Raw genomic sequence first — 13,365 nt, 5'->3', positions numbered from 1 at the left:
AACGACCCTCCGAGCAAAACGTCAACTGAACTAACGACCCTCCGAGCAAAACGTCAACTGAACTAACGACCCTCCAAGCAAAACGTAAACTGAACTAACGACCCTCCTGGCAAAACGTCAACTGAACTAACGACCCTCTGGGTAAAACGTCAACTGAACTAATGACCCTCTGGGCAAAATGCCAACTGAACTAGCTGCCCTCCAAGCAAACCGTCAACTTAATTTCCCTCCGAGCAAAATGTAAATCGAACTAATTGGCTTTCGGACAAAGCCTCAACTGAACTAAATGTTCAATCACCTCTGTCATCCCCCTTTCCACTCCCAATCACCTCTAGGGAACAAACCCCTGCCTACTGGTCAGGCAACGATTGAGGAACGCACCATGCATAACGCCGGGTGCGTTACCACTTGGTGAATGATAACAAAAACAACCCTTTGCATGTCAAATTGTATGGGTGTGACCAGCCCAGCTTGTTGGACACCCTGAACTCAACTGCACCCATCCTCGGTCTTTCTGACATGTTGGAGCCAAGTTGTTGTCGAGACTTGCACACAGTATTTGGAATATCCAAGAAGTTGTATCACGTGGTGTTGAAAAGAACACAGTGATGCAGGCAATCATACCCCGTGGAGGTCAAAAGGCTGCAACAGCAGTAGGAATTGTACCACGTCGTGCGAGCTGCATGCATTAACAGATGGAAATTATGTTTTCTCCAAATATTACAGGCACATGTACAAACCATTAAGAACTGGGTCAGTCTATGCAGCACATCCTGCACCAATCTGAGCACCTTGCCCGTGCTGCTCGGATCGCAGGTTCAAATCACATATCCGAGCACAGTGTTGGCTTGTCCGTTGTCTCCCGAAGTCCTTGTCAATCGTGTTGAAGTACACTCATGCTTCCTAATCGCACTTTTCATGGCATATATGAACCCCTGTTTTGGCAATGGGGAAAAATATACCACAATTCTCCTTATCCCAGCCTTAATATCCAATGCCCTCCATGTTTCATACATCGGATAATTAAAATTGAGCAAGAGATTTACATGACGAGGCTTTACCATTACTTACTCACCAAATGGGACAGAGTGTAGTGGATTGGCAAAAGTTCATATCTACATCAGTCTTGGATGCTGCATTGAGGCTTCCTGTGCAAAACACAAAAGTGTTAACATCAAGCCTGTGCAAAACACCCTGTAAAGCTGTATGACACCATGAATTCAAGGTGCGAGAGGAATGAAGAGAGGAAGGAGGGAAGGCATGTGTGGGAGGAGTGGGCAGAGAAGATAAAGGAGGTTGTGAGGGGGTCGGAGAAAGGAGAAGGGTGGAGCGGAGAAAGAGGGAGGTAGCATGAATGGGGTGAGTGGGTGGGATGGTCAGGGTCAGGATAGTTTAGGCTTGAGAGAAAGTGCATCCGTGTTTTAGCGGTCTCATCTGGGTTCAATTCATGACCAACCCAAAAATTGTCACCATGGTGCTTCGCAAGCAGGGTGTTGTTGTATCGTTGAGCAACTTAACGATACAAGATTGAAGCTGCAGGAGTGCTGCAGGGAAAACCAAAAAGCTTTCATGAAAACTGAAGCAAGCAAGTTCAGCCTGTACCAAACCCAAAGTCATATTTCTGCATTATTTATGCACTGTAAATGGCACATGACATAAATAGCACGATTTGTGAGTTGAACCGTGAATCATACTATATATAATTCGAGAAGAGTTTGTTTGTTATCCTGCCACGAAGATGGATGGAGATTTTGTAATCACACCTGTCTGTCTGCCTGTCTGTTGGGTGGTCGCTAGACTACCGTTATTCTCAGGTTATCCGTCTGTCTGTATGTATGTAATGGACAGCTCTGGAGGCCAGAGGAGTCAACCGATTTTGATGAAACTTGACTGGTAGGTTCATACCAGGATCTAGTTGTATGCTTTTGAGCACCGTTGCTATGGACACCACCGTTGCCTAGCAACGGGACTTTGAAAATTTTGAAAAAAATCCGAAAAAGATTTATATTTTTTTTTTCGAAAATCAAAAATCGGCTTCCGCGCTTTTATGCGCACTATAATCAACCTCTTTGTCAAAAATTTTCAGCCCGATCCGTCACAAACTGTATGACTAGTATGTGATTATGTAGCGACCACCCATGTCGCCTACCGGCTTGTCTGTCTGTCTGTGAGCAGGATATCTCAAAGTTATTTACCGATTTGACAAAACTTACTGGATGAGTTAGGGAGGTGACAAGGACAATCCGATTAGATTTTGGTTCAGGTCCAGATACAGATCCGGCCTATCAGTGGGATACAAAATGTAAACTGTTCAGCCTGGCGGAGGTGTGCGCTCTACCGAGTGCTGTTGAAGTTTGTTTGCCTTCTATGTATTCCTGAACTGCTGGACGGAATGAGTTGAAAACTGCTGGTTGTACTTGGGGAATGCACAGGAAGGTTTTAAGGGGTAAATTTTTTAAAATGACCGGACTCGGTGTTGTAATGGTGAGAGCGTCACTCCGATTCTGGGAGGTCGGCAGTTCAAACACCAGCCAAGTCATGCCAAATACTTTTAAAATGGTACGTGTTGCTTCCTTGCTTGATGTTCAGCATTTAAAAGGAGAGTCATTCCACCTCATATCACCGGAGGCCTCCCAGTTGACCCCCTCAGATTTACTTTAAACTTTCATAAATAGTTCCCAGGTATCAAAATGAAGCTGCGTAAAATTTTAGGTCCATAGATGCGGTCAACTCCGAGATATTGAGGGTTGAAAATGTGGTTGTGGCCCTATTTTTATGGTCGTTGCGAGCATCACAAAATGAACGGCTACTTTTAAACTCCCACAACTTTTAAAATATTAATGCTAGAGCCTTGAAATTTTCAGAGATTATTCTTCTATAACTACTCTGTAAGAAACAAACATAAAACAGAGTATACCTCTTTTAATGTTTATGACCTGATCAGTTGAAATCCAGAAAAAAGTTGGTTTTGAGACCCCATATATTTTTATTGACCCATCCCAGAAGCTTGACATTTTTTCATGTAATAACTGTATGGTAGTAGTATCCAAATACATGTTTACTTTTCTTAATCAGTCATATATAATACAGTCATGATCCCTCAAAAATTTTAAATTTTCATTTTCCCCCGAAATTCAGGTGAGGATTGCAAATATATGACAAGGTATACCACTTCAAATTGTTCACCATTGGAAAGAGCATATTCAAGTTTACAAAAGTGTCAAATATCAAAGTGGTATAATGTTTCTATCAATATTTTTAAAATATTTGAATAAATGATGTTCTGCCAGTGCTGTGCGCGTTGTGTGCTATTTAATGAACAGTCCTTTTACATGTAGTACATGTGTGTAGTACATGTATATACAATGTACATACATATCATCTGCTATTAGGATACCATGAACACAATACTTTGAAATTTGAATTTGTAATTCTTTGTTTCTCATTTGTAAATAGCAAGAGCTTAACTCATCTGGCTGGGGCTAAAAATAGAACTCAGGAATAGTGGCTGATCTACTGATGTCAGCAGTGTATATAGTTACATTCAAGGGAGAACATTTGTTGGGTTCCTTTGGTCCATGTGATGAAAGTTATTGATGCTCCCCTAACGTCAACTGGGAGGCAGTACAAGCTCACACCTGACTTGGAAAAGCAGATCAAGGACTTATTCAAATCATTTACGTGAAATGTTTTATTACATTGTTATTGCAGTATGTGATATATTTTTGTATTATTAATTTGAATCATAGAACTAATCATTCATGATTACCATGGTGCCCACACCATGCACACACCTCATGTATTCACGACTGTGTTAACAACAGTTTAAAAAAAGAAATAGAAAATATATTTAAAAAAAATATACCACTTTGATATTTGACACTTTTGTAAACTTGAATTTGCTCTTTCCAATGGTGAACAATTTGAAGTGGAAATATACCTTGTCATATATTTGCAATCCTCACCTGAATTTCGGGGAAAAATGAAAATTTAAAATTTTTGAGGGATCATGACTGTATTATATATGACTGATTAAGAAAAGTAAACATGTATTTGAATACTACTACCATATAGTTATTACATGAAAAAATTTCAAGCTTCTGGGATGGATCAATAAAAAGATATGGGGTCTCAAAGTTGGGTCTTCATACAAAACCAACTTTTTTCTGGATTTCAACTGATCAGGTCATAAAAATTAATAGAGGTATACTCTGTTTTATGTTTGTTTCTAATAGAGCAGTTATAGAAGAATAATCTCTGAAAATTTCAAGGCTCTAGCATTAATATTTAAAAAGTTGTGAGAGTTTAAAAGTTGCCGTTCATTTTGTGATGCTCGCAACGACCATAAAAATAGGGCCCCAACCACATTTTCAACCCTCAATATCTCGGAGTTGACCGCATCTATGGACCTAAAGTTTTACGCAGCTTCATTTTGATACCTGGGAACTATTTTATGAAATTTTAAAGTAAATTTGAGGGGGTCCACTGGGAACATTTTCTTAAATTTGGTGATTTCAGATGGAATGACTCAGGATAGAGTACGGATAATCCTATTTGGTTGACATAAATGTGGATGCGGAGGAGGAAATTCCTTCATAGGAAATGCCTGTTGAGTGTGGTGAGAAAGGCGCTCTGGTACCAAGAGCTCCCCGGGAAGTGACGGTACTTCCCCCAAACTCAGTGGCTGTGTTTGTCTTGTCCAACCGTCTTGTGGTGTGTCTCATGTATTCATCAGTATGTCCATGTGAGCGAGATGTATGTGTGTGGCAGCATCACTTCGAGTCTTAGATTCTGTAGAAAAAAAAATAATACAACAAAAAATATCGTAGCCCCTGAGGGTTTGGGGTGGAGTGTGTAAATAGTGCCTGGTGTTGGCCTAATGGCTGGAGTGGTGGGCTTGGGATCCCAGGATCCTGAGTTGAAATCTCGCTCAGCTGTTGAATTAATACCAGGTGGGGTTGACTCTGCCTGTCATCCTTCTGAGGTCGGCAAAATGAGTGCCAGCATGCTGGTATCTTGTGTCGGAGTGACGACCTGTCCAGGATTGTGCCCAATAGCCAAGGAGACTGCTTAGGCAGCACCAACACTCTGCATAGAGTATGGTCCCAATGGATGGATGGATGGGTGTAGATGTCCCAATTCTCTCTAAGTGAATGTGTATCGCATAGCGCCACCTGGTGGAAGCCGGGATGACAATTCATAGCAATAGAGTTCATGGAATACCTTCCCCAATGCTGTGTTGAGAAACAAGGACATGGGCAGGGTCTATTAGCGGCAAATTTGTTTGGTCGTGATAAGGTAAAATGCTGTAACATTTTGCCCAAGTACTGCCAAGCAGATGGATTTGAAAGTGTCAATAAGGCAACATGTTCTTGAGTGTTCAAATATATGATTCTATCAAAATAAAATGATTTTAAAGGTCGAAAAAAACAACAAGAGGACCACTGGACCTGAAGCTTATCTGGGCCCTGGCGTAATGTTGTAACCAAAATTTGGCAGCATTCTGACTGGTGGGTCTGGAGAAGAAGATTTTAAAAGGAATTAATACAATTTTCCAAAAAATTGACCAAGTCGGCCATTTTGAAACACTTCCGATCACGTGATCAGCATGACCTCTACAATTTAACATCCATACCCTAGCCTAATGTTGAAACCCAAATTTGGTAGCATTCTGACTGGTGGGTCTGGAGAAGAGCATTTTTGAAGAAATTTACTAAGTCAACAATTTTGACCGACTTAAAGTCACATGACCAGAACGAGCTTTGCAATCCACATTACCAGTCAGGAGTGGAGTGTTGCTGCCAAATTTCAGCCAGATCCGCCCTGCGGTTTGGCCAGAGAAATCGGAATAGGAGACGGACGGACAGACAGACAGACAGACAAACAGACACAGACAGTGCACGATGACAATACCTTATCTGGAATCCCAATTCCAGATAAGCTAATAAAAGGAAACCTTTTATTCTTACACTGGTTGAAAGAGTTAAATTGAGGCGGTATGATAATTTTCCCATAAGTGTGGATTAATTTGAAGCAACTTTAAATTAATTTATTGTCGACGTGGAGAATTCCCGTGTTTTGAGGGGGTGCAGAGAGACAGCATTAACTGATTAAATATACTGTATAGAGTATTGTGAAATTCCAAAAGCATCATATTTATTAACAACAATAAATAAATAAATATTCAGGAGTGGTTGAAGCAGTGGTCTGTTGCCTTATACACTGCCAAAGTAAAATTTTTGATCCGACTGAAAAAAATTCTAATTTCCCCAGTAAGTTTGGATTAATTTGAAACAGCTTTTGCTAATTTTTTTTTTTCTCGCCGAGGAGTGTTTCTGTTTTTCAGTGTGGACAGATAGACAGACATGGAATTTGCCTAACATATATATATATATATATATATATATATATATATATATATATGTATACACTGAATATAGATACAGATGCTGTGTTAAAATATAACCTGCTGGATGGGCATTTGTTTGGTGGAATTTTCTGTCCAAATTTTGCAAGATTCGATGATTGGAAGATTACAAGTTCCATAGATTCCATGTTTCCAACATTCCAAGCGGCCTGTGCAGTTTCTGTAAGAGTTTGAAATTGCAGGAGTTCCAAGGGTTGATGTCGGATATACGTTGGAGCCTTCGGTCGAGCCTACAGCAGTTGACAGACAGCACGGACAGCAGCCTGGTTGATGACAAGCACTAACCTGCCTTGTTTTTATGACATAGAATACGCCATAGACATCATAAAAGTGAGGGAATTAACCCTTCCAAAAGGACGGGTTCTTTGCTCGGTCAATTCAATGAGCGAATTTCAGGTTTTATGGATAGGTGCAGAAACATACTTTAAATGTCATTTTCTTGAAAATTTTAAAACATTTTGTTGGTTGTCATGTTGGTACTGCACACAAAATACAAGAATATACCATGAAGCTCAGTGAGAAAGACATAATGTAACCCATCACGGCTGATTTATATCAACATGCCATTTAATATTGCCAATAGAGTTTTTATAGGCAGTGTTGCTTCAAAAGGATCATATTTGTGCCCTCCGAGCATTTAAAGATCAACCACAAGGTGTAAACTGGCACTCCCAGTCCCGACAAATACAATCAGGAAGGGTTGGTAACTTTCCCTTCCCATTAGGCCATGTGTAAGCCGGTTAAGTTTTTTATTGACAATCCGCTAGCGACATTCCGATAGCGACTCCCAGGATGATCTCGGTTTTCAGACGCTTAAAATCTCAATGACGAATACTACACACTTCATTCAGCTGGATTTGAACCCACAATCACTGGGATGCTTTTCTCCCAACAAGACTCGAAACATCTATTAATCAATTTTTCCTTTTCTTTAATCATCTCATGTTTGACTCATTTTGCATTGGCATTCCATTCAACTTACTCAACATCGTTTTGCGTACAATGCAATCATGTAAATGTATGCAGTCTCCATAGGGTTGCATGTGTGGGTTCCTTTGAAATAACAAGGCTCCAAATGCATCGCAAACATGAATTCAAGAGCCAGGGAAGTTCGCCAGACACGGACAAACTTACAAGTTGTCTCGCGGAGTGACGGCAGGCGATGTACTGCTCTCGGCGTGACCCCAGGAGTCGGGAGCGGATTGAGACCCATGGGAGGCACCAAGGGCTGGGTGATACCAAACAGTGTTTCTTGGCTGCAGTTTAGCCATGCAGTAGGTCCATGATAACGTGAACTCGACTCCTCCTGGAGACAAAATCCAAATAGTGAGTTTGTGGTGCATTTTCTTCCACCGCAAGACCTTTTTTATTTATTAAAATGTTATGAAACTATAATTATTTAATTACAATCAGAAACAGATGTTTGCCTGGCTGGTTTCCTTCCTACGAGGATACTCTAAAATCTAAATGTTGAACGGTCAGTTGACCTTCGAACACTTATCCGATTAGTTTTACATGATTGAATCAACTATCCATGGTTTGACGAAATGAATACACAGCTTGAGCATTTACTGTGTAATTAAACACAGCAGACATCGTGCTTGCTAATTCTCCATTTCAAGGATACTATGACCCAATTTATCCAACTTGTCATCAATTTCTTGAAAACAAACAAACAAATAAATCAAGACGAGATAAAATAATGTCTCCCTCTGTGAATAAGAACTACATCTAGAAAATATTGGGTGAGTTGATGACGTCATAGATCACCAAAATGTAAATCAAAGTTAAAGACCAGTTATGAAAAACAGACTTGCATAAAAATTTTTAATAATAATAATAATCTGACAATTTGGAATTGAGTAATTTTTCTGTTTTAATTGATAAGGAAGGCATTGATGATGTCGTGTTTGGCCCATTAAATGAAGGTACAGCAGTTATTTAGGTTTCATTAAGTGAGAGAAAACCACAACAATTATTTGTCCCACGTGTGCTGAAATGTTCACCTATGATAGACAGCTCCTCGTGCCCTTTTGTTTCCAGCGAAGAGTTCGGATGGCACACAAAGCTTATTGTCGAACAATGGAAATGTGTAGCATGCGCTCTGGGCAGGTGCTTGTAAAACGCATGTGAACTTTCTCTGAACTGGACTGTATGCAGTTTGTCTGTATGCAGTTTGACTACTGCCAAGAAGCCTGGTTAGGGTCAGCATGCAGTCTCGTAAATAACACACCGGACCCCAGAGAATCACGTGGCCTACTCATTTTGGAGTCACCTACATTCCCCGCATTGTGACCTGCTGCTCGGTGCTTTGACCGGTGATCCTAAACGTTACAGTGGTACTAAGATTTCCAAAAGAATCAAAGTTTTAATGCCACAGGATTATTGGTGGAGTCATAAAATGTCTGCTAAAGTTCCTCATTTGTCGATTCTCTTTCCAGCTGCAGGTTCGTCAATACTGTTTAGCCTGCCATCTGTACAGTGTTTTAAGGTACGCTGAAACATCCTGAGAGTATGCACAGCATACCCTAATGTGGTGTTAAGCACTTGATTCATGGGACCAAAACAGTTCCTTAAAAGGCACCCATTGAAAGAAAAATAAATAATCATCAAAATATAATTTGTTATTAAAGCATTAAGTGAGTTTTGTAAGCTCGTTTACACATACAGCGTACGCGCACACAGCGTGTGAACCCTTACACCACACCAACAACAAACGCAGGGGATCAAACCAATCGGGCATGCCTGCCACACATTTAGGCATCCATTACACAGTTTATGAGGATTTTGCAGCTGGCAAATAAGATGGGGTTCATGGTCACCAAAAAGTGAAGAAGTACTATTTGGCATTTAAGACGACGTAAGCTTGCTAGCTTAACTCCTGGGGAAGTCCAAAGTTGACAATTCATTCGAACCCTTTGGGTTAGGATGCATATGTGTTTTTTTTGACTGTGTGCTTCGGCCTTCGGGCAGAAGTACATGCATGCGCTAGTTTGACAAGCTTTGTTGGACTGTGTACTTTTGTCATGGGAGCGAAGTACATGTCCTCAGCTTTTTTACAATGTTTGGTTTTCTACCTTAAAAAAAACATTTAAATAGAAGGGCACTCTTCGACATCGCGATGTCACCAGATATGCCTCCTCCCACATTATTACATGACACATACTTGTACCAAGTTTGATTTCAATCCCTGAACCCAGATTCAAAATATTAAATAATTCTGACTGCCAGACCATGCATCCAATCAGGTTTAAATGTAAAACATATTTTCCCCATGACTACTCGATCATAATCGTGAAGTTTCACATTGATTAGTGAAGCAGTTCAAGAGAAATAATTTTTTTTTAAAGATTTCTGTTCGATGTTTTTTTCGATCGAAAAAAACAGCGTTCGACCTATGCAATTATGACGTCATAACGAAGCCACCTCTAAAATCATCAAAAAATATCACTTATTTCCCATGGGGAGTACTTCACATGTGCCAAGTTAAAAAATTTTTCATGGAGAGGTTTCAGAGATACAGATGTCCATAGTTTTTCCTTTTTTCCAACATGGCTGTGACACCACATGACCTATGACGTCATAATTATCATTAAAACATTCTACATGAGTAGTCACACATATGGTGGAAATTTTTTGTGTCAATTGGAAAAGCGGTTGCAGAGCAAACAGAGAAAATTAAGCATGGACGGACTACATACGTACGTACATACACATGGACAACGTGAAAACAATGCGACAGACGACTTCGTCAGCGGAGGCATAAAATGGCGCTTTCATAATAATAAAAGCAAGTGGACCCCAGTTATTGTATGACCATATATATATATATATATATATATGTATATATATATATATATATATATATATGTATATATATATATATATATGTATATATATATATATATATATATATATATGTATATATATATATGTATATATATATATATATATATGTATATATATATATGTATATATATATATATATATATATATATATATATATATATATATATATATATATATATATATTGTTGTGGTTACCAAATTCGCAAACCACCATTCAGGTCCCTTAGGTGAGATATCTCGGTAAGTATATGTGTAGTTAGGCCCAAACCCATTGTCTAGTGGGAATACATGTCATTCATGCGTGCTGCGACTCTTCAGGATAGCCGTTTTTCTTTTACTATCTTTATTTTGGACCAACCGCCATGATTACCACCGCCAACCGCGTCTCAACAGTCATCACAACATCAACCACCCACCGCGGCGCCGCTTCACCACAACAGCCACGACCTTTCCCGTCACACCTCGCAACCGTCGCATCGCCACCGTTCTTGCGCCGCTTGTGGGTACCGGTATTGGACTCGTGCAGGGCGCGCGCCGAACAGCGTGTACGAAACCACGGACTTTCCGCTCCAAAAACGGATCAAAAACGACTCACGCCCACTTTTGTTCCGTCCAATCGGTGAGCAAGGGGCGATTTGGCCCCGCCTCCAGGGCGTTGGAGGGCGGTCGCTATATGCAAATTCATGGATCAAAATGCATTCACGCCCACTTTTTCTCGGGCCAATGGGGAGCGAGGTGAAAGGTCGAAGGCAGGGGGTCAGAGGCGAAGCCACGGGGCTTATATAAGCGGCTGCGTTCGTCAGAAAAAGGTCGTCGTGTGCGTTGGTGTTGTGTGTGCGTTGGAAGGAGTTCGCAGGAGGAAGAGTTCGGAGTTGGAGTCGGAGCGAAGAGGACGGAGCTGTGGAGAGGCGGCGGCGGCGAAGGCAGACAAGGGGGTGCTCGCGTCGGTGCCGGGAGCTGCACACCAGGGAGGCCGACGGCGCGACCTGGTCGAGGTGGAGACGCTCGTCGCGGGACCCGAGGCAGAGTAAAAATCCTCCTTTCCCCGAGCATCAGCAACCCCCTCCTGTTTCCCCCCGCGCTGAGATAGTGCGACCAAGGGGGCCCCCTTCCCACCCCCTACCAGACACTGTCCGCGAGGCCCGCGGAGTTGAGGCACCACCGCCGCTCCGCGTCTCATCACCAGACGGGTAGGCCCGACCCGGTCTCGGCCTCAGGCCCGCCTCATCCTTGAGGGTGTTCTTTTTCTTGGTTTTGGGTATGTGTTGTCGGCGCCGTCTGTGAAGTAAAATTGTATAAGTGTTGCCGTGTGCTCGCGTAATCGGTATTAGATCTGCATTGTCGCATTTGCTTTTTGTCTTCTTCTTTTCTATGTGCTTTTGGTGGAATTGTATATGTGTGCTTTCCGTTCATCGCGAATAAATGTGCTTTATGTTGAACTGTTTCCCGCTTCGCTTCGTCATTTCTTTCATTGAATCCTCATCTTGCTTCACGTAAAGGGTTGGTAGTGGGCTGAATACGCCCGATAATTAATCGAACCGTCGAGGCCGACGATAACACCGCTCGGTTATCCCGATAGTACGGAACGGGTCGCTTAAGTGGCCCGTGTCCGAAGTCGACCTGCGGCGAGGTGCGATCGCCCGGTCTACCCTCCGTGTGGGTACTTAGGTAGGTCGAATTTGGCGAGCAACCCTATCCCACGCGGGGGCCGATTGGCTCGATCGCGGTGAGACCGAAAGGTCCACCCGTGACTGGTTCCCGGCGTTAGTCCGAGAGGGTCACGACTGGATTGTCCGTCCGGTGGGCGACGTGCCGCGATTCGAGTTACGTGGCCGTTCGCACGCCGGCGGGCGCGAATCCGTAACAATATATATATATATATATATATATATATATATATATATATATATATATATATATATATATATATATATATATATATATATATATATATATACAGTGGGGAGAACAAGTATTTGATACACTGCCGATTTTGCAGGTTTTCCCACTTACAAAGCACGTAGAGGTCTGTAATTTTTATCATAGGTACACTTCAACTGTGAAAGACGGAATCTAAAACAAAAATCCTGAAAATCACATTGTATGATTTTTAAATAATTAATTTTCATTTTATTGCATGAAATAAGTATTTGATCACCTACCAACCAGTAAGAATTCCGGCTCTCACAGACCTGTGAGTTTTGTATTTAAGAAGCCCTCCCATTCTCCACTCATTACCTGTATTAACTGCACCAGTTTGAACTCGTTATCTGCATAAAAGACAGCTGTCCGCACTCAATCAATCAGACTCCAACCTCACCAAAATGGGCAAGACCAGAGAGCTGTCTAAGGACATCAGGGACAAAATTGTAGACTTGCACAAGGCTGGGATGGGCTACAGGACAATAGGCAAGCAGCTTCGTGAGAAGGCAACAACTGTTGGCGCAATTATTAGAAAATGGAAGAAGTTCAAGATAACAGTCAATCTCCCTCGGTCTGGGGCTCCATGCAAGATCTCACCTCGTGGAGCCTCAATGATCATGAGAGGTGAGGGATCAGCCCAGAACTACATGGCAGGACCTGGTCAATGACCTGAAGAGAGCTGGGACCACAGTATCAAAGAAAACCATAATTAACGCACTACGCCGTCATGGATTAAAATCCTGCAGCGCACGCAAGGTCCCTCTGCTCAAGCCAGCGCATGTCCAGGCCCGTCTGAAGTTTGCCAATGACCATCTGGATGATCCAGAGGAGGAATGGGAGAAGGTCATGTGGTCTGATGAGACCAAAATAGAGCTTTTTGGTTTAAACTCCACTCGCCATGTTTGGAGGAAGAAGAAGGATGAGTACAACCCCAAGAACACCATCCCAACCGTGAAGCATGGTGGTGGAAACATCATTCTTTGGGGATGCTTTTCTGCAAAGGGGACAGGACGACTGCACCGTCTTGAGGGAAGGATGGATGGGGCCATGTATCGCGAGATCTTGGCCAACAACCTCCTTCCCTCAACAAGAGCATTGAAGATGGGGCGTGGCTGGGTCTTCCAGCATGACAACGACCCGAAACACACAGCCAGAGCAACTAAGGA

At 42.0% G+C, this 13,365-nt stretch overlaps 1 protein-coding gene across 2 annotated transcripts in view; it reads right to left on the bottom strand.

Annotated features, from left to right (window-relative positions):
* LOC147012645 (uncharacterized) overlaps positions 1 to 13,365 on the bottom strand; it is a 145,522-nt gene that overhangs the window by 2,157 nt on the left and 130,000 nt on the right. For both annotated transcript variants that reach the window (XR_015051024.1, XM_085853691.1), the window contains exons 4-6: positions 7,562 to 7,733; positions 1,076 to 1,148; positions 1 to 935 (exon numbers count right to left, since the gene is read on the bottom strand). The exon at positions 1 to 935 is cut by the window's left edge and continues 2,157 nt beyond it. Coding sequence is in view for 1 of the 2 variants with exons in the window: in XM_085853691.1 (XP_085709817.1) it covers positions 1,121 to 1,148; positions 7,562 to 7,733 (200 nt within the window). In the remaining variant the exon portion in view is untranslated. The remainder of the gene's footprint in view (positions 936 to 1,075; positions 1,149 to 7,561; positions 7,734 to 13,365) is intronic.

Source organism: Eptatretus burgeri, chromosome 14 (assembly GCF_056783735.1).
Source record: "Eptatretus burgeri isolate ZD-2024b chromosome 14, Ebu_testis_v1, whole genome shotgun sequence".
Classification (NCBI taxonomy): domain Eukaryota; kingdom Metazoa; phylum Chordata; class Myxini; order Myxiniformes; family Myxinidae; genus Eptatretus; species Eptatretus burgeri.
Note: the sequence above shows the minus strand (reverse complement) of the source record. Positions and strands in the feature narration are given on the sequence as shown.